Below are 27,741 nucleotides of genomic sequence, written 5' to 3'. Positions count from 1 at the left end.
TGGCACCATGAACAAAGCGAGCTCCTTCCCTCTGCGCAAAAGAAGGCACCTGCACAGCCGTTGTACTCCACAACGGTGCTGAAGAATGAAAAGACAACTCACACTTGACCAATGCACGGCAAGAAAGAACGTTCCCGGTTGTTATCGCCATACATCCGACAGTTGCCGTCGACGGGGACACATGGAAAAACGGACACTATTATGAACTACAACCAAAACAAAGGTATGTCAGTAGCACATAACACGCGTCACCATATATAGATATATGCTCTCTGTACAACACGTGTTGCTTTTCCTATGGGGAAAATAATCCTAATGTTTTCTCCTCTCTTCTGTTCCATCCTGTTTGGATGTTTTGGATCAGATGGCGCGGCTGCACTCTGAAAGGAGGCACCCACCGCTGGCCTGTTGCGCTATTCTACAACAAGCTTGACTTGGCTGCTATCAACACACAAGTGTTGTTCAAGGAGTGCATCAACAAACCAGAGCCAGGAGAGACTTCATCATGAGTCAGGCATACGGGCTACGTGAGAAACCAGGGCCAGGGAGACTTCATCATGAGTCAGGCATGTGAGAAACCAGGGCCAGGGAGACTTCATCATGAGGCATACGGGCTACGTGAGAAACCAGGGCCAGGAGAGACTTCATCATGAGTCAGGCATACGGGCTACGTGAGAAACCAGGGCCAGGGAGACTTCATCATGAGTCAGGCATACGGGCTACGTGAGAAACCAGGGCCAGGAGAGACTTCATCATGAGTCAGGCATACGGGCTACGTGAGAAACCAGGGCCAGGAGAGACTTCATCATGAGTCAGGCATACGGGCTACGTGAGAAACCAGGGCCAGGGAGACTTCATCATGAGTCAGGCATACGGGCTACGTGAGAAACCAGGGCCAGGAGAGACTTCATCATGAGTCAGGCATACGGGCTACGTGAGAAACCAGGGCCAGGAGAGACTTCATCATGAGTCAGGCATACGGGCTACGTGAGAAACCAGGGCCAGGGAGACTTCATCATGAGTCAGGCAACCTTCATCAGGGAAACCAGGGCCAGGAGAGACGTCATCATGAGTCAGGCATACGGGCTACGTGAGAAACCAGGGCCAGGGAGACTTCATCATGAGTCAGGCATACGGGCTACGTGAGAAACCAGGGCCAAGGCAGCAGCAAAGATTCCAAGCGAGCCAAAATTGCACACAGCTCCAGGGGAGGAGACAGTGCCAGGCGCACAAAGAACAGAACCCAAAGAGACCTGTACCACCTGCAAGCGACATGTTCGTGGGAAGTGTGTCTCGCAAGTGGCGAAGATTTGTGTCGACTGTTCGGACAAGGGCTAACCGCTAAATGAAATCCAACTGATGCCACTGCGTGAACACACACACCATGTAAGCACAAGCTGACAATAACTGAGTATCATTGCCTTTGTGCTGATTTACCATGTTACCATGTTCCAACACATACAGTATGCTTTCTGTTTCATAGTTGGAACAAAAGCACTCCACAAATAACATTTATTGAACAGTTTAATGTGTTTTTTCTAGTGTTTCGTTTTTACATATAGCCCACAGTAGCATAAACTAATGAAACTTTACACCGTCATGAACACAAGCAAATTATTATTTTCGCAATAGCATATATGAAATGTACTAATGACACTTAGAATGTTGCAGTCTGAATGCTCGTTCGCTTGAAGGGGCCCTCGAGGCCCAGCGGTTCTAGTTAAGGCAGAAGCCCTGGCACAGACCTTTTCTTTACAAAAGAAGCACAAGTGAATGAATTAACATTATATTTACGATAGAAATATGGATTACTGTTGAGATAAACTTCGGGATGGAAGAGAGTGTGAAGTTTAAATGTCTAACTTCAGCTCGTGAGGGGGTGATTGTGCTGAAGGGAAGGAGCCACAGCTGTACAGCGCCACAGAGAGAGGAGAGGACACATTGTTAAGTCAACTCATTCTCCATTCACCAGTGGTGGTGAGATTCCTTCACAATGGGGCTACAATCAAAAGCGACAACATCTTTAAGAACGCTGTCCTTGGAGTTGAAAAGAAACCGTTTCAGATGGAGGGAAATGTTTTCTATGTCTTCAGGAGGTAGACTGAAGTACTGTGGAGTCTGTTTGAGAGATAAAAACATTTCTATTTGCTAAGAGACTGGGCAGGCTAAGCCATTTACACACAGACTGGGCAATACTCCTGCTAGAGGCAGTGGTTTGACAAAGACTGACAGAGAGACTGGGTAGAGGTAGATTGAACTCTCCTACAGACAGAGTAAGGTGGATAGACAGACTGGGTAGAGGTAGATTGAATTCTCCTACAGACAGAGTAAGGTGGATAGACAGACTGGGTAGAGGTAGATTGAACTCTCCTACAGAGAGTAAGGTGGATAGACAGACTGGGTAGAGGTTGATTGAACTCTCCTACAGACAGAGTAAGGTGGATAGACAGACTGGGTAGAGGTAGATTGAACTCTCCTACAGAGTAAAGTGGATAGACAGACTGGGTAGAGGTTGATTGAACTCTCCTACAGACAGAGTAAGGTGGATAGACAGACTAGGTAGAGGTAGATTGCACTCTCCTACAGACAGAGTAAGGTGGATAGACAGACTGGGTAGAGGTAGATTGAACTCTCCTACAGACAGAGTAAGGTGGATAGACAGACTGGGTAGAGGTTGATTGAACCCTCCTACAGAGAGTAAGGTGGATAGACAGACTAGGTAGAGGTAGATTGCACTCTCCTACAGAGTAAGGTGGATAGACAGACTGGGTAGAGGTAGATTGAACTCTCCTACAGAGTAAGGTGGATAGACAGACTGGGTAGAGGTTGGTTGAACCCTCCTACAGACAGAGTAAGGTGGATAGACAGACTGGGTAGAGGTAGATTGAACTCTCCTACAGAGTAAGGTGGATAGACAGACATTGACAGAGTAAGGTGGATAGACAGACTGGGTAGAGGTTGATTGAACTCTCCTACAGACAGAGTAAGGTGGATAGACAGACTAGGTAGAGGTAGATTGAACTCTCCTACAGACAGAGTAAGGTGGATAGACAGACTGGGTAGAGGTAGATTGAACTCTCCTACAGAGAGTAAGGTGGATAGACAGACTGGGTAGAGGTTGATTGAACTCTCCTACAGACAGAGTAAGGTGGATAGACAGACTAGGTAGATGTTGATTGAACTCTCCTACAGACAGAGTAAGGTGGATAGACAGACTGGGTAGAGGTTGATTGAACTCTCCTACAGACAGAGTAAGGTGGATAGACAGACTAGGTAGAGGTAGATTGCACTCTCCTACAGACAGAGTAAGGTGGATAGACAGACTGGGTAGAGGTAGATTGAACTCTCCTACAGACAGAGTAAGGTGGATAGACAGACTAGGTAGAGGTTGATTGAACTCTCCTACAGACAGAGTAAGGTGGATAGACAGACTAGGTAGAGGTTGATTGAACTCTCCTACAGACAGAGTAAGGTGGATAGACAGACTGGGTAGAGGTAGGTTGAACTATCCTACAGACAGAGTAAGGTGGATAGACAGACTGGGTAGAGGTTGATTGACTGACACTGGCCAAGGAGAATTCAGAGGGTCAGTCGATCAGAGCTCAACTTCCTGGCCCACGGCTGTTTGCTCTAGGTTATTGGAGAGAGTGAGATTCTGCCCTGAGCAGTCTAAAGGGAAATGTACACATCAACATACTTCATTGAGGGGATTATACAACCTTTACTGGCCGCCCAGATGATTGGTTGCTTGAGGTGAGCAGGGGAAGAGCCCAAATGTAGTGTTGGAGAAGAGTATCGATAGAAAAACACTAAATACTGGGAGCAAATAACAAAACGGTTGCCAGCTTAGTCAATTATCGTAGATAATCAAACTCTTTCATGCAGCGTAAACTCATTAAAACAATTTCCCACAGTCTCTCTGTTTAGCTCCTATAGTTCACTCCCAAATGACACAGAAAGAAAGAGCTTCTCCCAGCAGGGGCATCACACTAGATACTACAAGGGCGCTTAATAGATTTCACTGTCCACTTCCCCAAACTCAGGAAAGTTTTAACTACCACCTGTCAGTCACAACAACCGGGGAAAGAAGAGAAGAAGAAAATGTACCTGGGGTAGAGTGAGACTAGTGAGGTGACAGACACCCACGCTGCAGCTGAGCCTCTCTGACAGAGACCTCCACTGCCACTTCTCTCTCCAGCAGTCCTCTCACTGTGCTCCTCGAGGTCAGGGTCAGATCAAAGGCCGTATGCTTCCTCTGTAACACAGCCAAGAGCAGCCTGGAGCCAGTCCAATCCTGATCGGAGCAATTACCCCAGAAGGAAGTTAAAATCTTCAAAGCAGCTCAGTATCGTCTTGTCGGTCTGCTCTTAGCTTCCAGTCCAACCCTCACAGGGACTCTCAGGTGCAGAGATACATAAATACCTCAAATTAAAGGGCATGTAACTCTGCCTCGCTGCCTGATGGGATTTTGTTAAGAGGCACAGATGAACAGCAAAGGACAGGACAACTTATTTTCTCCATTTAACCAAGAGAAATAAGAAAGTAGCTGCAGTACTATACGTTAAGCTAGGACTGCAACATAAGATAAAACCTCAAAATATGGTGTTTATGCGAAAATGATAAGTTGCAGAAACTGAAAAGGAAGATGTAACCGACAAGGATTAATTCACTTGACATCTAACACCTACTAAAACAGATACCAATATGCACATCTCAGTATAGAAAGTAGAAAGGGGCCATCTTTCCATGCCCATCTCCTCTCCCTCCTCACAAGTAACAGCTCCAAACAGTCCCACCTCCTAGTATGTTGCCCGGACAGACAGTTGAGTGACTGTTAGTGTTGCTGTCAGTTTGCCAAGGACTGTGTACACGAGGAACTGATCAGAGAGAATATTCCTGGTTCCAGGTTTTGGGACCGATGTCGGCATCGCTCCCCTGGTGATGGAGGGGCCTGGAATGGCCCAGGGACTTTTGTAAATTTACTGATCACTGACGGCAAGTGACAGTACAAACCAAACATAACTCAGACTGGTGTGAGGTTGGTAGTCTGTGAGAGGACAGCCGGCCCTGTATGGCCAGCTTCAGCACCTTGGACAGCGATATCAACACGTCATCAGAGAGAAATACTTATACCAAAGAGTTATAACTAAACCAAGATGGAAATGACAGGCAGTGGTCTAATGAGAACAAAGGACTCATCGTGGGCAGAACAAGCAGGGAGATAGGATCTAGCGAGCGCGTGCTTGGCTCTGCCTATTGGCGCATTCTAGCATGCGTCTGCATATTTCCATTAAGTACCGCCTATTCTGTGAAGTGCATGTGTCCAATAACTCAATTCACCTTCGCACTCCTACACAGCGCAATTTTTCATAACTTTTGCAACGGGTAAAGTCCACAAAAACTTAGTCCACTCTGTTCATAGCAAATTATACATATAACTGTATTGAGAGCAAATGTTTCATAGATGAGCAGAATGTCGGCTAAATCCATCTCGTTCCATCAGCTCCCACTGCCCGCCAGTGGGCTTCCTCTCACTACCATATTTGGTAGTGAGTGGAAACGCCAAGAGGATGCTTCACCTTTATACATCCAGTGAAATATCTCTCATTGTTCCATCTGTGCTTAAACTCTCTGCAGCACACACAATAGAAGGCGGAGAACATTTACATTTACATTTAAGTCATTTAGCAGACGCTCTTATCCAGAGCGACTTACAAATTGGTGCATTCACCTTATGACCTCCAGTGGAACAGTAGTGCATCTAAATCTTTTCAGGGGGAGGGGGGGTGAGAGGGATTACTTTATCCTATCCTAGGTATTCCTTAAAGAGGTGGGGTTTCAGGTGTCTCCGGAAGGTGGTGATTGACTCCGCTGTCCTGGCGTCGTGAGGGAGTTTGTTCCACCATTGGGGGGCCAGAGCAGCGAACAGTTTTGACTGGGCTGAGCGGGAACTGTACTTCCTCAGTGGTAGGGAGGCGAGCAGGCCAGAGGTGGATGAACGCAGTGCCCTTGTTTGGGTGTAGGGCCTGATCAGAGCCTGGAGGTACTGAGGTGCCGTTCCCCTCACAGCTCCGTAGGCAAGCACCATGGTCTTGTAGCGGATGCGAGCTTCAACTGGAAGCCAGTGGAGGGAGCGGAGGAGCGGGGTGACGTGGAGAGAACTTGGGAAGGTTGAACACCAGACGGGCTGCGGCGTTCTGGATGAGTTGTAGGGGTTTAATGGCACAGGCAGGGAGCCCAGCCAACAGCGAGTTGCAGTAATCCAGACGGGAGATGACAAGTGCCTGGATTAGGACCTGCGCGCTTCCTGTGTGAGGCAGGGTCGTACTCTGCGGATGTTGTAGAGCATGAACCTACAGGAACGGGCCACCGCCTTGATGTTAGTTGAGAACGACAGGGTGTTGTCCAGGATCACGCCAAGGTTCTTAGCGCTCTGGGAGGAGGACACAATGGAGTTGTCAACCGTGATGGCGAGATCATGGAACGGGCAGTCCTTCCCCGGGAGGAAGAGCAGTTCCGTCTTGCCGAGGTTCAGCTTGAGGTGGTGATCCGTCATCCACACGGATATGTCTGCCAGACATGCAGAGATGCGATTCGCCACCTGGTCATCAGAAGGGGGAAAGGAGAAGATTAATTGTGTGTCGTCTGCATAGCAATGATAGGAGAGACCATGTGAGGTTATGACAGAGCCAAGTGACTTGGTGTATAGCGAGAATAGGAGAGGGCCTAGAACAGAGCCCTGGGGGACACCAGTGGTGAGAGCACGTGGTGTGGAGACGGATTCTCGCCACGCCACCTGGTAGGAGCGACCTGTCAGGTAGGACGCAATCCAAGCGTGGGCCGCGCCGGAGATGCCCAACTCGGAGAGGGTGGAGAGGAGGATCTGATGGTTCACAGTATCGAAGGCAGCCGATAGGTCTAGAAGGATGAGAGCAGAGGAGAGAGAGTTAGCTTTAGCAGTGCGGAGCGCCTCCGTGATACAGAGAAGAGCAGTCTCAGTTGAATGACTAGTCTTGAAACCTGACTGATTTGGATCAAGAAGGTCATTCTGAGAGAGATAGCGGGAGAGCTGGCCAAGGACGGCACGTTCAAGAGTTTTGGAGAGAAAAGAAAGAAGGGATACTGGTCTGTAGTTGTTGACATTGTAGCCAACACCTACAAGGAAACAGATTAAAATGATTGGAAGTGAAACCTCTACAAATCTACTCCTGAACACACATCAGTCAGTCCTAAAAAAGGACATCTGATTTCTGATGTGGAACAAGGAAAAAGGTCAGAATGAGTTAGGAACAAAGCAAGCAGTGAAGCAAACACCATCACCTCAATCTGATCAGACACAAAGGATTATGGGGCGAGACATGCAGCGGTGTGGTATTTTAGCATCGGCTCGACTCTAATCCACTGTGAAGTCTGTCTGCTTGATGTTAAGGGTCAACATGAGAGACTGTCATGGCTGTATTTGTCCTTTTAGAGACTGGAAACTGATTGGAAAATATTGATGTTGGGATGTAATAAGACAAGGTGTATAGGAGGGTTGGTTGGTGTCTTGTAAAATCAGTAAACTTTTTCCATAGACTATTTCTTTGCTAGTTATAAACCCAACAGTGAAGAAGATGTCAAATGTATAACTTCTTGACTAAGCTCTCGAAATGGAGAAACACATCTTGCTCTTCAGTTGCAAGGCAATCCTCTCCACATTACTGCATGGCCAAGCATAGGACAGTTGACGCCACAACTACATATTAAAAAGACACCCATTGATTAAAGAGCCTTTGGCGTTACACATCGAATAGCAGCCTCTCTTATCTGGCCCCGGCAGCTTGGTCAGTTCAGAGGGAGGCTTTAGACCAGCATCGAAATAAAACTAAATCAGCCTGTTTGCATGCAGGCAAATAAACCAAATGAACAGAGCCTCAAACTCTTCATCACCACCATCACAGGCAGGCGACTGGTCTATGGATCGTCTGCCATTTTTCTCAAGGTGATGGGAAACTTCTGCTTTGCTATGATTCCCCACCCACAACCTGGGATCTGTTTCAGTCAGAGGCACCCCGACTGATCGAGATGTTCCCACTGCCTGTCTGACTGGTTGGTTGGCTGGCATAGGCTGATTGGTACAGCCTGGCTTGGTCCCTAGGCCGGAACTCAGAACACAGCCCAATGCTGAAACAATCTGAACCTAGTCCGGCTGGGACAAAGCCAACCAGGAAGGGGAGGGAGAGCCACTCACAGGCATTCATTATGTCTGATTACTGAGATTACTCAGAAAGCTAAAAACAACACAATTTCACAGACAAAAAGCTTTTTCTTCCCATTGTAGAAACATGGAAATCTTGGATGATCCATGCTGAATAATGAATTATTTGTATCCCCCACTGGCCCTTGTCAAATGTGATACATTGATGTCTTCTTCTGGCAGCCTCCTATTCGGGTGGTAGAGTGGAAAAGAGGGGACGGTGAGAAGAGAGGAGGCGAGGGGAAGCACGGGGCTCAGTTCTTGTCGTCTGCGGAAGACAGTAGGCCAATCTCCAAAGCTTATCTGTCTCTATCCTGTGAAGGCAGAGACACAATGGCTCATCTCATTTACAACCAACTCCGAGGGAGACATTCCTTGACTGCCCCGTTCCCTTCTGTTCTGTACTGAGAGGAGATACAATGAGACTAATCTCAAAGATAAAGGCTTCTCATTCGCTTGGAGCCAGATGATGTGTCGGTTTTTTCGGGGACACGGCATTCTGAGCACTGGTCATGTTTTTCCATTTATTTTTCACAAGGCTGGCTCTTCTCTTAGTCATGCTGGGCTTTTGTGCTGGTTTGAAGAGGCGAGAGCTGAAAGCTGAAAAGAGGAGTTGGCCATCCACTGAAACAAGGACAGACTCTAAAGAATCATTGTCAAGTCTGGTTGTGTAATCAAACATCCGACAGATTCACACCGACAAAATGAGTTCTCCTCCGAAAAACATACACAGAAAGCATTTTGGTAGAGCATTCATTACAGAGAGCATGGACGAGCTGGTTAATTTCAACCATAATGTGATTCTATCAATCAAAGATAAGAAAGAGCTGTGTCATGTCCATTCCCCTCCCGTAGCACTGCAGCAGTGTAAAATCATTTCTCCATTTAAACCTATTGTTGCTAATAGCAAACCATCTTAGCATCTAGCCTTCGTTGGGTTATATCTGGTTGTGAAGTAGCGACCGTATTCTTTCTCATTCAGGTCAGACAGAGGTCAGACGGCTGTCCACTAGGGTCGGACCCCACTGATCTGGTCACTATGTGATCAATAACCTGGAGCGTGTTGAGAGATCATTGGGTGAGCATGAGTCACCATGGTGACTGAGGAGTTCTACTAGATGTTGATGTGCTATTAGGTCTCAACGAAGTCTCTTAGCATCCTCACTGGCCTTAAGCTACTTTACAACCACATCTTAAGGAAGGAAGTTGCTAACTAGTGTTAGCGCAAATTCTAACTCGCGTTAGTACAATGACTGGAAGTCTATGGTAACGGCTAGCGTGCTAGTTGTTATCATCGACTTCCTGTCATTGAGCTGACGCTAGTTAGCATTGGCTCACGAAACTACCTCCCAACTTTTCATACTGAACGCATACTGAGACATTGTCAAAATCCCAAAGTATCTCTTCAAAGGTCACCACGTTTGTTTGTCATTGCACTCATGCAATTTACATATCTAGACATCATGCTTTTGATCATTGCCATTATAACTTAACACAAGTAACAGGCTTACATGATGAAACTACATTAAAATCAGGAAATTATTCAAATATATGTTATCAAGACATCAGCTCTTTGATGAGAATCCGAAACAAATTGGCAATACTGGCTAGGCATAACATTAACTATCCAGGTCTTGTAATAAAGCTCTGATGAAATAAATGTAGAGAAATGCAGCAGTGTAAACAGGGTATAGTGAGAACCCAGTGATGTGTGAATGGAGCCCCCTACCTCGATAAGAGACCATTAGGAGAACTGTAATCATTTTGTTATGTCTGTAATGTAGCTAGTAACTACTGCACATCCACAACATTAGTGTACATTCAGCTGTCATGATACTGTGCAATCATGGTATAAGTTCAAGATGAATCAAAAAGACATAGCCTGCCCTATGCTTAGACCACCTTCAACACTGAAATATATACCTTAAAGGAGTAGACCACTATTTTACAACATGTCAGGTTCTTCACCCTGAAAGTAGGCTATGGGCCAGGATAAATTGTAATCCATAGTTTGGCTTTATGTGAACAGACACTACAATCTTCAGCTAACTTTAGCCACCACTAGCTAAGAATCAATGGAAGGGATTGGGTCATGATCCCCCATGAGCAAAATCAACACCATATATGGTTTGGATGTTTCTTAAAGGTGATTTTGGCAATAAAAAAATGCCCTCATCATTACCATTGAGTTTTAGCTAGCGGTGGCTATAGTTAGCTGAAGTTTGTTGTGGCTGTTTTAAGAAAAACCAAGCCATGGATTGCAATTTCTCCTGACCCATAGACTACTTTCAGGGTGAGGAATCATCAAACATGTTGTAAAATAGTGAACTACTCCTTCAATAGGTTCTAGCCTTTTTTGTTGTAGTCTACGACTAAAATGGAGGGGGTTGAATAATCTCAATTCAGATCACAACAGAAATCCCTGAGCAAACTTTGAGTAGTCAGCCATTGCGAATATCAATCTTTGTAGCGTTGTTGATTAATGTTGATCAGTCGCGGCACACAGTCTGAAAGTTAGGCTGTTGGGAGCGGAGCAGATTTACACCCTTCGGCTGTCTGGCTCTCCCTTTCATGATTTATTCAAGACAATCGGAAAGATTTTTGTTGCGTGAAGAAGATGGAAGGGGAACAAAATGCATAGACGAGGGGAAAAGTGGATTGTGGCTTAAATTTTCCCTTTCCTCCAGATCAGAGAGAATACTATACAGTGGTGGTCATTACCGGGAGGGTGGGCCGTGATTACACCGGGTGGGCAAGGCTGTGTCTGTCTGATGCTTATCACAGGAAGGCGCAGTCGTATCTGTCTAATTTGTACTGAGGTGTGAAAGGCGAGAAGCAGACAGAGACCTGGAACACAGCTGATAAGGGAGGAGACACTCAAACCAAACACTTGTTCCTCAGTCTCAGACAGACAGCGTTACCTGGCTCATCAGTCAGTCTCAGACAGACAGCGTTACCTGGCTCATCAGTCAGTCTCAGACAGACAGCGTTACCTGGCTCATCAGTCAGTCTCAGACAGACAGCGTTACCTGGCTCATCAGTCAGTCTCAGACAGACAGCGTTACCTGGCTCATCAGTCAGTCTCAGACAGACAGCGTTACCTGGCTCATCAGTCAGTCTCAGACAGACACTCAGACATACAGTTGAAGTCGGAAGTTTACAAACACTTGTTTTTCAACCACTCCACAAATTTCTTGTTAACAAACTATAGTTTTGGCAAGTCGGTTAGGACTAGAGGTCGACCGATTATGATTTTTCAAAGCTGCCGATACCGATTATTGGAGGACCAAAAAAGCAGATACAGATTAATAGGCCGATGTAAAAAATATATATTTGTAATAATGACAATTACAACAATAATGAATGAACACTTATTTTAACTTCAAATAATACATCAATAAAATCAATTTAGCCTCAAGTAAATAATTAAACATGTTCAATTTGGATAAAATAATGCAAAAACAAAGTGTTGGAGAAGAAAGTAAAAGTGTAATATGTGCTAATGTTTAAGTTCCTTGCTCAGAACATGAGAACATATGAAAGCTGGTGGTTCCTTTTAACATGAGTCTTCCATATTCCCAGGTAAGAAGTTTTAGGTTGTAGTTATTATAGGAATTATAGGACTATTTCCCTCTATACCATTTGTATTTCATTAACCTTTGACTATTGGATTCTTATAGTCACTTTAGTATTGCCAGTGTAACAGTATAGCTTCTGTCCCTCTCCTCGCTCCTCCCTGGGCTCGAACCAGCAACACAACGACAACAGCCACCACAACAATGCAGCGTTACCCATGCAGAGCAAGGGAAACAACCACCAAGGCTCAGAGCGAGTGCAGTTTGAAACGCTATTAGCGCACGCTAACTAGCCAGACATTTCACTTCGGTTACACTTCGGCTGTTTGAATGAATGTTTACACGCCTGCTTCTGCCTACCACCGCTCAGTCAGATACTTAGATACTTGATGCTCTTAGATGCTTAATTAGATGCTCAGTCAGATTATATGCAACGCTAGATAATTTCTAGTAATATCATCAACCATGTGTAGTTAACTAGTGATTATGATTGATTGTTTTTTATAAGATAGATTTAATGCTAGCTAGCAACTTACCTTGGCTTACTGCATTCGCGTAACAGGCAGTCTCCTTGTGGAGTGCAACGAGAGAGAGGCAGGTCATTATTGCGTTGGACTAGTTAACTGTAAGGTTTCAAGATTGGTTCCCCCGAGCTGACAAGGTGAAAATCTGTCGTTCTGACCCTGAACGAGGCAGTTAACCCACCATTCCGAGGCCGTCATTGAAAATAAGAATGTGTTCTTAACTGACTTGCCTAGTTAAGTAAAGATTAAGTAAAGGTGTAAAAAAAAAAATTGCCGCCCAAAAATGCTAATTTCCGATTGTTATGAAAACTTGAAATCGGCCCTAATTAAATCGGCCATTCCGATTCATTGGTTGACCTCTAGTTAGGACATCTACTTTGTGCATGACAAGTAATTTTTACAACAATTGTCACTTATAATTCACTGTAGCACAATTCCAGTGGGTCAGAAGTTTACATACGCTAAGTTGACTGCCTTTAAACAGCTTGGAAAATTCCAGAAAACGACGTCATGGCTTTAGAAGCGTCTGATGGGCTAATTGACATAATTTCAGTCAATTGGAGGTGTACCTGTGGATGTATTTCAAGGCCTACCTTCAAACTCATTGCTTGACATCATATGAAAATCAAAAGAAATCAGCCAAGACCTCAGAAAAAAAATTGTAGACCTCCACAAGTCTGGTTCATCCTTGGGAGCAATTTCCACACGCCTGAAGGTACCACGTTGATCTGTACAAACAATAGTACGCAAGTATAAACACCATGGGACCACGCAGCAGTCATACCGCTCAGGAAGGAGACGTGTTCTGTCTCCTAGAGATAAACGTACTTTTGTGCGAAAAATGCAAATCAATCGCAGAACAACAGCAAAGGACCTTGTGAAGATGCTGGAGGAAACAGGTACAAAAGTATCTATATCCACAGTAAAACGAGTCCTAAATCGACATAACCTGAAAGGCCGCTCAGCAAGGAAGAAGCCACTGTTCCAAAACCGCCTTGAAAAAATCCAGACTACGGTTTGCAACTGCACAAAGATCGTACTTTTTGGAGAAAAATGGAACGGTTTGGCCATAATGACCATCGTTATGTTTGGAGGGAAAAGGGGGAGGCTTGCAAGCATAAGAACACCATCCTAACCATGAAGCCCGGGAGTGGCAGCATCATGTTGTGGGGGTGCTTTGCTGCAGGAGGGACTGGTGCACTTCACAAATTAGATGGCATCATGATGTAGGAAAATTATGTGGATATATTGAAGCAACATCTCAAGACATCAGTCAGGAAGTTAAAGCTTGGTCGCAAATGGGTCTTCCAAATGGACAATGACCCCAAGCATACTTCCAAAGTTGTGGCAAAACTGGCTTAAGAACAACACAGTCAAGGTATTGGAGTGGCCATCACAAAGCCCTGATCTCAATCCTATAAAACATTTGTGGGCATAACTGAAAAAGTGTGTGCAAGCAAGGAGGCCGCCAAACCTGACTCAGTTACACCAGCTCTGTCAGGAGGAATGGGCCAAAATTCACCTAACTTATTGTGGGAAGCTTGTGGAAGGCTACCTGAAATGTTTGACCCAAGTTAAACAATTTAAAGGCAATGCTACCAAATACTAATTGAGTGTATGTAAACTGCTGACCCACTGGGAATGTGATGAAATAAATAAAAGCTGAAATAAATCTCTACATTTCACATTCTTAAAATAAAGTGGTGATCCTAACTGACATACGACAGGGAATTTTACTAGAATTAAATGTCAAGAATTGTGAAAAACTGAGCTTAAATGTATTTGGCTAAGATGTACGTAAACTTCCGACTTCAACTGTATCCCTCATTACACATAGACTAATGAGCAGCTTGACTCACCATTGATGTGATGCGACCAGTAATAGTCAATTCTCCTGGGGGAGTCAAGAGGGACTGAACACTCAGTAAGTCAAAGGGGAAACTCTGGCCTTAAAGACATATCATTAGCATTCATTAGTACAAGATGTGCCAAGTGACATGGCTGACTGGATGAAAACATAGGATATACTGCAACTCAGTCCAGAACAGTTCTAATTAGTCAGAGGAAAAGTACCTGGGTTCAAATAGTATTTTAAATCGTGCTGCTGTAGCCAGTCAAATCAAATTAGAACTCAACCCAAGAGCTTCCGAGGACACGGAGACATCACGTACTGGTGAGATGTTTACATCTCAGCAGAATACCTCCTGATCCAATTAGAGATACTGGGGGATGAATCCTGTCTGTCCCCAGGTTTTACTGACACATCAGCCACGACTACATGCCAGTAAACACCCTATCAGATCAGATGACTGCAGGCAGTGTAGGATTGATCAGGTACACAACGCCAACCGGGTTATAGGAGTTTTAAAGGCCGGGAGGTCCAATCAGTGTCCTATGGTAAGTAGTCTTGCATGAGCCTTGGGTTGCGCAAGTCGGAATGACTTACTGGAGCAGGAGCCTATCTCCTGTTTCTGTAGCGTGAGGCAGCTTGATGTACAAGCACACCCCCTGGACAGGATGCCAGTCTATCGCTGGGCCTTAACACAAATAGATCTCTTGAATGCTAAGCAGCGACACACCGGAACCCATTTTTATAGTCTTTGGTATGACTCGAGCCGGGGATCGAACTCCCATCCTTCCAATCTCAGGGCGGACACAAACCACAAGGACAATGAAATGGTGGAGTAATGTTAAAGGGCCGGATAACTAAACCGCTAAGAGGCCAACAAGGCTGAATGGTTAAAGAACATAAAGCTAAGTTCACCTACTCCAGATAGATCGGCTAAAGCAGATGACGGCATAACTGCTAGCAGGGGTTTATGGCAGAATGCTAAAGCCTCGCTAATCATAGTGCTAACAAGGCTGCATGAGTTCTAAAGTAAAGGTCACCCAGTTGGCATACAACACACCATCATGCAACCGGATCCATTTTGTCTGCTTCTCGTAAACTGAGACATCCAGGGATGGAACCAGCCCTGACGTTTTAAAATGTGAGTCAGCAGCCAGCCTACCTGACAGAGAAGACTCAGTGTGCGTCACAAATTGCTCCCTATACCCTGTATACAGCGCATTCGGAAAGTACTCAGACCCCTTGACTTTTCCCACATTTTGTTACAGCCCTATTCGAAATGCGTAAAAATATATATATTGTCAGCAATCTACACACAATACCCCATAATGACAAAGAGAACACAGGTTTTTAGAAATGTTTGCAAACGTGTCAAAAAAAAATTCAGACCCTTTGCTAGGAGACTCGAAATTAAACTCAGGTGCATCCAGCTTCCATTGATCATCCTTGAGATGTTTCTACAACTTGATTGGAGTCCACTTGTGGTAAATTCAGTTGATTGGACATAGGGCTGTGGCGGTCACGAAATGTTGTCAGCCAGTGATTGTCAAGCAAATAAATAGTCGGTCTCATGGTAATTGACCGTGAATTAACATAAACACATTTAGCATCTCCTGGCTACAAGCCATTTTAAAAAGTCTAATAAATCCATGTAATATAGCCTACACCTTCACAATAAATCCATTATTTTCTATTGTGAAATCCAGTTGTAAAAAATATTGCTGAAAGAAAATGGAGTACCAGTGAACCAAGAAAGACACTTCCTACACAGAGCACCTCCTAAGGGACACCAATCTAATACAGAGCAGAATAAATACACAGCTAAAACACAGGGGACAGAATAAGCATTGGACTGAGATTCGAGGCGCCTTTGAATAGATTGTTAGTTAAGCCATATGTTCTTTATGACACACACACGCAAGCACAAAAATCATACCTCCAGGATTTGTACATGTTTTTTGGGCTGATATATGCTGCAAAGAATGCTTGATTCTGCAGCTGTTTTACATTTAAAAAATGTTGTTCATTTCATATAAAGCAATAAAAAGTCGTGTGCTCAGTTCTAGTACGATTTTAAGCAGAATATGCCTTGATGCTGTCTGCGGCATGATCAATTTTCTAGCACGCATATATGATAGAGAGTTTTGTATTTATTATGGATCCCCATTAGCTGCCAAAGCAGAAGCTACTCTTCCTGGGGTCCAGCAAAATGTCTCTGAAGCCACTGCGCTCAGCCGGAGTAGAGTGGCTCAATCCTTCATTGTGATTTATTGATTCATTGCGGCCAGCAGCTCAAACAAAAAAGGATAATGATTATTCTCGAATCGATAAAAATAGTTGTTCAAAAAGAATGAATCGTTTGCAAACTGCACATCACTACCACAGATGTCCCTGCTATCGCTTTGGCTATGGTTATCTGCCGACTTCCACTGCTGCGGTGGCTGTGCGGACATTCTTTGAACATTCTTTTCGGATTCAAAGTTTCTCTTGTGTTCCTGCACAACAATTCACCCCCACTTTCATGTAAAATAGAGATGGGCAACTGGCAGCCCCCCTTTTGTAGGCACGCGGATCAATTTACAAACTCAGTCGGGGTCTGAACTATTTGCACATCATCTTCTGCACATCTATCACTCCAGTGTTTAATTGCTGAATTGTAATTATTTCGCCACTATGGCCTATTTATTGCCTTACCTCCCTAATCTTGCTCCATTTGCACACACTTGTACATAGATTTTTCTATTGTGTTATTGACTGTACGTTTGTTTATTCCATGTGTAACTCTGGGTTGTTGTTTTGGTCCCACTGCTTTGCTTTATCTTGGCCAGGTCGCAGTTGTAAATGAGAACTTGTTCTCAACTGGCCTACCTGGTTAAATAAAGGTGAAAAACACACGAGAAAACAACTTACTGCTCAGAGTTACAATAGTAGAATACAAAAGGTGCAATTTCTAAATGTGGTTGTGCATTAGCAGTTTCCCTCCTTATGTCAATTAACAATGTCAATGATTACTAAATTTGTAGTAATCATTGTTAAATTACCAACAATCTCACTCAGATGTCATATTAAAAACTGCAAATATTGCTCTCCCTCCTCCATATAGAAAAATGTGTAGAATTGCAGATAATTAGTTGCACAATTGCAAAGACTTCTCCGATCCATGACAAAATGTGTAGAATTGCAGAGCCGCGAACCACTGCAGCCCCTCAAGATGAGTTCATCTTTTTTGTGGACCCCACCCCCTTCCAAATTGCACATCTCTGATGTAAAACATTTGGAAATAGTTTTGCACGGTCTTCAGCTATGACAACTGTTGGTAAATGAGATGGATTCCTGTTCATTGTTCTGCCCGTCATCAAATTTCAGCTTCACATGCTGACACCTGGGGAAATAACTTTTGCTCTTATGTGGTTTGATTGGGCGGTTTCCCACGGTAACAGTGCTCAAAATTGCAAATCCTCTTTTGATTGGACTATTTTATGCGGTAAGAGTGCGGTGATTGGTCAAAATTGCGAGCTCTCGCATAATGTGTGTGGATTGGTTGATTTTACATTGAATTATGCAATAGCAGAATCCTGGAGGGACTGAAAAATATACCGTATAATGCAGCTACGGTTTGGGAGAATGTCTGCCTGCTACAATTCTGGCGTTTGGCTTCTAAAGCCCTCTGAGCTTTAAGTCCTACCATCCAAAATGTCACATTTACACAACAACACCGCTGGTCTTTAGGAAACAATACCCACATTCCTTCCTGTTCATAGTCCATCACACAGCAAATCACAGCACTCCATCTACAGTGATAACGGAGGTTTGTGAGCAGATAAGACTGGCCTTTGAGTCACAATAGAAAAATCAACGGCAGGTCTGAACCTCTTGAATGACCATTCAATTGTTTTAATGCCGCCATGGAATCGATTACCATGAAAAAACCTTTAGGCGACCGCCAAAGTAGCAAAAAGCCCCAGAATGCTTGATGTAGGGGGGATATTTTATTCCACTCAAGTCACACATGTGGGAGTTAGCCTGTCTCACACAGACAGAAGTAAATTAATTGCAAATTAACCTGAACATCCTTAGCACATACATTTGTTTTGTATGTTACATGTAACCAAGCCCTGCTTCTCGGCCGTCTTCCCTGTTCCAGGAACGATAGATGGTGTAAGATGGATAGACCTATTACTCTTTCTCCATTTCCATGGGAGCTCAGTACCTGTCTCTCCGTAGGAGCGTCCTGTAGATCAGTGATCACCACATTAGTGAGCCCATTCCTCAGCCTGTCTGACAGACCCGATGCCATATGCTGCCGAGAACAGATTTAATAAAACTCTCCTCCTCTCGGTTTGGCGGTAGTAATCGATCACTAACACGCTTCCCTGGCAACATCAAGGCCAGTCAAATCAGGTAAGATTTGACTTCATCATTAATAGTTTGACTTTCCTCAGGCCACCACTAATATTTAAACACATTAATGCAGGCAGATTACTGACAGTAATGAAAATGGCTGGTAGCTCAGTGACAGGGCAACAAGATTTACTGATATATGGATGTTTTTGACCACTCATTTACCTGCTATAAACACTAACTGTATGGCATATACTAGAGTGATATTCAAATCGGGACTCCTGCAGGACTCAGTCTAAAATAGGTTGACTTTTTTAAAAAAAATAAAATAATTCACCACACCTTATTGGATTTAACATTGCGGAACCAATTTTCTTTATTGTAAACATAAGTTTAATTGTAAACATTTTGAAAAGACACAAATGTCAATGACAAAATTGGCGCCCCGGAGCTAGTACTTGGTAGCACAGCCTTTGGCCAAGATGACCGCAGACAAATGCCTTTTCGTAGCCATCAATGAGCTTGGTGCACCTTTCTACTGACAATTGACCCACTTCTCAGCAGCAAACTGCTCTAATTCTTCAATATTTCAGGGGTTCCCTCCACCAACTGCTGTTTTCAGATCTCGCAATAGGTTTCTGAAATGACGTCAGAGACATGGAGATGAACGAACATGGTACGATATTGGACATAGTATATCATCAAATAGTATATAGTATACCATTAAACATCTAGTTGTTCCTGATATCTGTACATGCAAAAAGCATGTGGCAAGAAAGGAGCTAATTGTACTTTGATGGGAAGGCCTCTCATGGTTCATGGACGTAATGCAACATTGTGAAAAAACAAGTTATCCACATCCCCACACAGCCCTTCGGAGCACCTTCTCAGAAAGGAGATTTACACAGGAACTGGAAAACAGAAACAGAGGGGTACCAATCCAAAATACAGAAGTAAGAAGAGCTTTATGTTTTGCTTTGGCATTTTATTTGTGGAGCAGCCTGAGACTCCATTCAACACTAAACTAAAAAAAGACCAAAGACAAGAAAGATAGGTCTTCTCATGTAAGATTCTGACACAGCAGCAGCAGAAGTGCAGAACCGTAGCCCGTGGCGACCAGGGTTGCCAAACATCATCTTTCAGTTGAACTCATAAACAGACCGAGCGAATGTCTACAGTCTCTTGATGCGTGTCCGAAATGGCACCCTATTCCCTATGTAGTGCACTACTTTTGACCAGAGCTCAAGGTACCCCTCTAAAGAGAACGTGTTCTCAATGACGTACCTAAAGGCAAACTCAATAAAGGGAACAGGGTGCTATTCTAGACACAGCCATGATCCCTTTCTGCAGTCTCCTGGTTCACAACATGCCCTTCATCAATCATAGCATGACCAATCACGGTGATATCTGAAACAGATTCAAACTCATAACTGGAACCCATTTGTCGTGACACGCTGTCTGACCTGTGCTACTGTCAAGGTCAGGGGGATAGAGGGAGAGAGAGCGAGAGGTGGAGTGAAGGATAGAGGAGAGAGCGAGAGGTGGAGTGAAGGATAGAGGAGAGAGCGAGAGGTGGAGTGAAGGATAGAGGAGAGAGCGAGAGGTGGAGTGAAGGATAGAGGGAGAGGAGAGAGCGAGAGGTGGAGTGAAGGATAGAGGGAGAGGAGAGAGCGAGAGGTGGAGTGAAGGATAGAGGGAGAGGAGAGAGCGAGAGGTGGAGTGAAGGATAGAGGGAGAGGAGAGAGCGAGAGGTGGAGTGAAGGATAGAGGGAGAGGAGAGAGCGAGAGGTAGAGTGAAGGATAGAGGGAGAGGAGAGAGCGAGAGGTGGAGTGAAGGATAGAGGGAGAGGGCAGAGTGAGAGAAACTTCATAAAAGAAGAGTATCATAAAAGTGCCTTCAGTCATATTCTATATGGCAGTAATAAAACCCAGGTCAACGTCACAGATTTCCATCATGAGCGTCGCTCCTGTTTTTATTCAGCCCATCATTCATCAGATTCTCATTTCTTTCACCTCGTCTCTCCAAATAACTTAAAAAGCCACATGTCCACAAAATGACTAGAGGCATTCAGCCAGTGTAAGGGGACAGAATACCGATGAGAACAGATCAATAAAAAAACTAGCCTTTATATACAAATTACTTCTGTCTGACTGTGTGTGGGTCAATAATAAGCATGGCTGAACGCCACACAGCTCAACCTCAAAAACAGACGTAGAGGCATCAAGCAGACTGTTTTAAACAGGCCATTCAGTTAAAACGTGTTGTGTGAGCAACTTCTCTTACCAGCCAGCCAAATGTAGGAGGACTGGAGAATCAATTCAAACTCTGTGGCGCCGTCATCATTTGGGGCGGTAGGTAGCCTAGTGGTTAGAGTGTTGGGCCTGTAACAGAAAGGTTGCCGGATCGAATCCCTGAGCTGACATGGTCGTTCTGCCCCTGAACACGGCAGTTAACCCACTGTTCCCCAGTAAGCCATTATTGTAAATAAGAATTTGTTCTTGCCTAGTTAAATAAAAATACATTTAAAATCATTAGCAATGCAACCAGTACAGTCTTTACAACACACGAGACCAGTGAGTGACAGAGAGCAGCGAACATAAGCACCAACGCAGAGGTAGAGAAATGTGACTTAGGAAGAGCAATACTTTATTATCCATTGTCAGAGTGCGCCAACTTGTAGTCCTAAAACCCGGGAAATAAGTTACCTCAGGTTCGTTCGGGCATCTCTATGGGGAATTAATAGGCTTTTGGAATAAACGCAGGAAATAAGTTACCTCAGGTTCGTTCGGGCATCTCCATGGGGAATTAATAGGCTTTTGGAATAAACCCGGGAAATAAGTTACGTCAGGTTCGTTCGGGCATCTCCATGGGGAATTAATAGGCTTTTGGAATAAACGCAGGAAATAAGGGGTGAGGTTAACACAGGCTTAGGAGATGCTCTGTCCTATGAGACAATAGCAGATCTTTATGAATGATGTGCTTTGTGTATTTTATAATTACATAAACTCTTCAAAATTCACAAAGTGTCATTAGCTGATGAAGATTCTCAGAACAAAATGTAGAAGATCTTCTACACCTGTGTTTACCACAGACCTTATTTTCCACATTTATCCAAAAGCGCCATTTGTTTTCCTCATGCTTTGTCCAACGAACCACGGCAGAGTTACACGCCATTACTATTACTCTATTTTCTGAACATGCAGAGAATGGACAGATTTGTTTTTTTTTCCAGGCAGGCATACTCTGGACAGCCCTACTGAGACAAATAGAGAAGGCTGCTGGAGAGGACCCAGGAGTCTGTCCCGACACATTAGCAGCCATCAGACGTCACTAAACACCATTATCTAGCTTCGAGGCTGGAGGTGCACGGCCTGCACACATTAGTGGATGTACCAGGAAAAACAGCACTATAATCAATGTGTGTGTGTGTGTGTGTGTGTGCGCATGTGAAATGATTTTATTCTCAGAATCCCTTCCTTGAAGAGAGAGATGGAACATCAAAAGGTCCACTGATGTAGTTATATGTGTGTATAGTTGTCTGTGTATGGCAGATATGAGGAGCTCAGAATAACACACAACGCAGAGAGCCCACCGCACTGCTGTAACCCGGTCAGGAGACTATAGAATTGTGAGACACAATAAAGGTAGTGTTCATGACAGAATGTATTTTCATGGTCCTTCATTCAGTATGCATACATCTTTTTTAAATTGTGGTAGTTACAGTGTGTATGTATGTATGTATGTATGTATGTATGTATATATATGTATATATTCCTCACCTCCTTGTCCATGCTGTCTAGGTCTTCTTTACAGAATGTGTAGAGAGGGTTGGTCTCTGACATGCTGGGCTGGCGTTCCCTGCGGCGGCAGGAGGGTCCAGGCTGCTCCTCGTCTCGACTGGAGGGACCCGCCGTCTCCCCCTGCTGGTCCTTCTGACCCCCCCTGGTCACACCACAACAAACAACCATCAGCCAGACACAAACATCTCCAACTATTACCTAATTAGCCATAACCTCATTGTGAATCCCCATGCGATAACTGGGGCCTTTTCAACACTGGTGGTCTGAAAGACGAAGAGACACACAAACACCCTGTGTGTGATTAGAATTACATTCAGCCTCCAGAACACACACTTTTCCATTATGTTCTGAACTCCTAGTAGAGGCTCAGGCTTACGGCCTTAGAGGGTTGCTGGAGTATAGAGCTAATATACAACCAGACTAGACATTTAGTCCTGTTAAAAGGCAGGTGAAATGTGGTTGGCCACAAACACATTACTGAGTCTGGAACGGGTGATATATATCTACCCCCCCCCTCCATTTGTCTCCAAGTTTGTGTGAGTTTCCAAAGATATTGGAGAAAGTCAAGGACAGGTGTTACGTAGGAAGGATACAGTAAAACTATACATTCATATAATCAAAAAGAGAGATGCTACCCATTCAACTTTCCGTTTTTAATCTAGGACAACGTCGACACGTAGCAGGACACAATCTGTGAGTGGAGGGGGAGAACTAGTAGGGAGGAGGGAAAGACGATGGGAGTAGGGGTGCAATTTCGGAGCTTTTAAAAACGCGGTGAAAATGAGATATTTCCCAGTGGGAGAAAGAGCGGTTTGCAGACCAGCGATAGATCCACTGGGATAGTAGGAAATTACAGATATATTCCTTTCATTTTACACCGAGCAGGATACATAACGTGTTCTGTTGTTCACAACATGTTCTAAACGAAGTCTACTCAAAATAATAATATTGCCCTTCATTGATGAACCTGATTGGTCTATTTCAGCAAGCTCCTCCTGGCCAATCACATTGTGAGGAACGTTTGGAAATCACAGCCACTTCTCCCAATGGCTGGTATTTGCTACTGTATAGCATTTTACAGATAAAGGAGAACCCAGAAGCGGCCTGTCCTTGAATAAGCTACAAGGAGCTCCTGAGAAGCGAGGCTTAGAGAACATGTTTTGCTAAATGTTTAGGCTATAGGATATCTTAGGACAGCCAAGCTGAGGCTGTGTGTGTGGAGCCAAGGTGGGTCTGGGAAAATAATTAGAGCCCGACCAATAACAAATAAACTAGGATGAAAAAAGGCACTCATGCGGCTCTCAACACTAGCGGCCATTCTCATGATGTGTCATTATTGTCACAATGTATGAAATCAACATTTGAAGCATAGTTACTGGACAATTTCACTTTTGAATGGCAATTTAGGAGATACGGTGTGGAAAATAGTACGCTTTTTAATTTCCCCGCAGTAAAACATCGTATCGGCAGATATCCGTAAGTTTAAGTACCCCGTAAAAATAGGAATCTGACCCTAAAAGAAACATCAGTCGCGCTTAAAAAAAAATAATAATAATCGCTCTTTGGGAAGACTGGCACATCTCACAACTATCATGTTGGAGGACCTCATTGAGAACAGGGGTGTATCTAGCTGAGGATAAACAAGTGAGACTGGCTGGGGACTGAGTGGTGATGTAGAGAGGAATGTTTCTCAGAAACTGAGAAAGTAAGTATTGAGAGATTAAGGAGGTGAATGACACTCCACATCACCCAGGACGCACTGCAGGCGGGAGCACTTCCTCCTGGCGGTCTCCAATTTGGTGAGGAGCTTCATGTGACGATTCCACTCTAAAACTCAGCTTTCTGCCTCACTGTGTGTGTGTGTGTGTGTATGACCAAAACTATTCCTCCGTGTGGCTCAGCATGCCTAATACAGCACCATGCTCTGCTGCGAAGCGTCATTGTGATGTTAATAACATGACATACACTACATGACCGAAAGTATGTGAACACTTGCTCATTGAACATCTCATTCTAAAATCATGGGCATTCATATAGAGTCGGTCCCCCCCCTTTGCTGCTATAACAGCCTCTACTCTTCTGGGAAGACTTTCCACTAGATGTTGGACATTGCTGCTGGGACTTGCCACGAGAACATTAGTGAGGTCGGGCGCTAATGTTGGGCGATTAGGTCTGGCTCGCAGTCGACGTTCCAATTCAGCCAAAAGGTGTTTGATGGGGTTGAGGTCAGGGCTCTGTGCAGGCCAGTCAAGTTCTGCCACACCGATCTTGACAAACCCTTTCTGTATGGACCTTGCTTTGTGCACTGGGGCATTGTCATGCTGAAAAAGGAAAGGGCTTTCCCCAAACTGTTGCCACAAAGTTGGAAGCACAGAATGTGAATGCACAGAATGTCATTGTATGCTGTAGCGTTAAGATTTCCCTTCACTGGAACAAAGAGACCTAGCCCGAAACATGAAAAACAGACCCAGACCATTAGTCTTCCTCCAACAAACTTTACAGATGGCACTATGCAGTTGGGCAGGTAGCTTTCACCTGGCATCCGCTAAACCAAGATTCGTCCGTCGAACTGCCAGATGAGGAAGCATGATTCATCACTCCAGAGAACGTGTGTCCACTGCTCCAGAGTCCAATGGCGGCGAGCTTTACACCACTCCAGCCAAAGCTTGGCATTGCGCATGATGATCTTAGGTTTGTGTGCGGCTGCTTGGCCATGGAAACCCATTTCATGAAGCTCCCGAAGAACAACTGTTGTCCTGACGTTGTTTCAAGAGGCAGTTTGGAACTCTGTAGTGAGTGCTGCAACCGAGGACAGACATGGCACAGGGTTCAGAACTCAGCGGCCCGTTCTGTGAGCTTGTGTGGCCTACTACTTTGTGGCTGAGTCGTTGTTGCTCCTAGACGTTTTCCACTTCACAACAAAAGCACTTGCAGTTGACCGGGGCAGCTCTATCAGGGCACAAATCTGACAAACTGACTTGTTGGAAAGGTGGCATCCTATGACGGTGCCACGTTGAACGTCACTCAGCTCTTCTGTAAGGCCATTCTACTACTGACAATGTGTGTCATGATTGCATGGCTGTGTGCTCGATTTTATACACCCGTCAGCAACATCCATTCATTTGATGGGGTGTCCACATATACTTTGTGTATATATAGTGTCTGGCTGAAAGCAGAAAGCTATGGAGCGACTGGCAGAGACCGTCCGGTAAACAGATGCCAGACAATTTAGAGCAAACATTTTTCACAACATTTTGAGCCAGCTCAAAAGGAAAGCATCAACACCAAGCCTAGGATGTTATCCCTTTTTGTACCTGGCAATTGAGGTGTTGAGTAAAGAAGGTACAGAAGCTACCTACCCTCCTGAACACAGAAATGCGTGCAAACACCGCAAGTAATAAACCCTTCACGTTGGACTGGGAAGTAGAACTCAGTTAATACAACTACAACTTCTTGTAGCTGCTTGCTGACTTACGAGCCGTTTCCCGTCACATTCATCACAGCCCCAGCGTTTTATTTAGGTTTTTTATCTCCTCCATTCCAGCATTAACATGCTAATTCATCTTCACCTCTAGCTGTAGAGCAGAGTGAACAGGCAGAAATTCCAGCAGCAAATCGGCTAATCATTTCATTCCAGGAGAACAATTCCAAAGCTGCCAACGCCCACCTGACTTTACGACGCTCACATTTTGATTTCGAACCTGAGATTCATGTCCAGATGGATTTTAGGAGAAAATCCAATTTGGCACAAGAAGGGAAAGGCCGCACACAGCATATAGGCCCCTCAGACCAGGGCATTAGATATAGAAATAAACACGCATCTCCAGAGTCGCAGTGCTGAACAGGCACTTCTCCCTCTAGCAGATAATATATTCTCACTTTCAACACAGCTCTAAAATGACTGGGTCAGAGCTCCGAGGGAGCATGGTCAGGTCGGTCGGGGAGCTGCCTAGCCGCGCAAACGCCTGCTGCTCTGCTGCTAGACAGACAGGTGGTCTCCGGCCTCCAAATAGAAATAGGATTAACAGGCCAGACGCTGCTCTCTATGTTAACAGCTGTAAGCATTGCCAGGGTTTTCAGTGCTCTTCTGGTCTACAGGGCCGGTGTCTACTAAAAGGTGAGGCAATACATTTCCATTTCAGTCATTTAGCAGACGCTCTTATCCAGAGCGACTTACAGGAGCAATTAGGGTTAAGTGCCTTGCTCAAGTGGATGTCGACAGATTTTTCACCTAGTCGGCTCAGGTATTCACTCTTAACTGCTAGGCTACCTGCCGCCCTATAGCAGCCATCAGAGCAGACAGGATAGACACAAGCTGCGTTCCAGAATGTTCTAACTGGTACGAGACCAGGTGTCCCTGCTCATCTAGGTATGAGGGGGGGCAAGAGGACTTAGGAGGAGCTGCTTACCAGGTACTTAGAAGCACTGAAAAGCCAACCATCTATCCCAGATATCAACACATCTGAAGGAGTACCACAGAAGAGGACATATCTGAATGTTATGCGTTTGTTACAAAGACAAAAAAAGTACACGTCATGCACAGTTGAGAACAAGGCTGAATAGCCAAGTCAGTACCTCAGGGATGTCTGGTCACCGTGGGCAGCAGACATGGAGGCCTGGAGGTAAGATGGTGGTCTAGAGGCCTGAAGCCCGCGGCGAATCAGCTTCCCCGTGACCGGGTCGTACGTCCGCACCTCAGGGGCAGCTGGAGGGGGGAGGTGGAGGGGGGCCGGGGGGAACGGGGGTTCTGGAAGGACCCTTGGTGGTCAGGGAACGTGGCTGGGCTGTTGAGCCTAAAGACAGAGAGAAACACCATCAAATGCAAGTGTGAGTATATGTGTGTGTGTGTGTGTGTGTGTGTGTGTGTGTGTGTGTGTACACACTGTTGGGTCTTGGTGTAGTCCTCCTTCAGTGGATACAGTGATTCATCCACCCTTTCCCAGCGCTCCAGACATCCCCACAGCCAGTCAGGATTCACCACATGGAGGCGTTTACAGCCTTGGGCCTGACGCACCTTCTCTGTACCTGGGAGAGAGACAGGGAGAGCTAGGATCAATCAACAAATCAAGAAGAGGAATCAATACGGTCTGTCGTTAGGTACCCCTCTTAACAACCAAGCTGCATAAATAAAAGGGGAGATCTAGTCAGTTGTAACACAATGCATTTAACCCAACCCCTCTGAATCAGAGAGGTGCGGGGGGGGCTGCCATAATTAACATCCACGTCTTCGGCGCCCGGGGAACAGTGGGTTATCTGCCTTACTCAGGGGTAAAACGACAGATTTTTACCTTGCCAGCTCGGGGATTCAATCCAGAGAGAGCAAACTGAAGAGAGAAATATCCAGCAACTCTCGGATGACAATGGAAGTTGATTTTATTGTTAAAACCAGCTTTTGGGCTGTAGCCTCCATCATAC

At 44.9% G+C, this 27,741-nt stretch overlaps 1 protein-coding gene across 1 annotated transcript in view; it reads right to left on the bottom strand.

Annotated features, from left to right (window-relative positions):
- LOC115131485 (RNA polymerase II subunit A C-terminal domain phosphatase-like) overlaps positions 1-27,741 on the bottom strand; it is a 134,371-nt gene that overhangs the window by 84,993 nt on the left and 21,637 nt on the right. Inside the window, 4 exon segments of the mRNA XM_029663246.2 lie at positions 22,306-22,468; positions 26,902-27,049; positions 27,052-27,119; positions 27,210-27,351. Of these exon segments, the coding sequence (XP_029519106.2) occupies positions 22,306-22,468; positions 26,902-27,049; positions 27,052-27,119; positions 27,210-27,351 (521 nt within the window).

This window comes from Oncorhynchus nerka, linkage group LG7 (genome assembly GCF_034236695.1).
Source record: "Oncorhynchus nerka isolate Pitt River linkage group LG7, Oner_Uvic_2.0, whole genome shotgun sequence".
Lineage (NCBI taxonomy): Eukaryota > Metazoa > Chordata > Actinopteri > Salmoniformes > Salmonidae > Oncorhynchus > Oncorhynchus nerka.
Note: the sequence above shows the minus strand (reverse complement) of the source record. Positions and strands in the feature narration are given on the sequence as shown.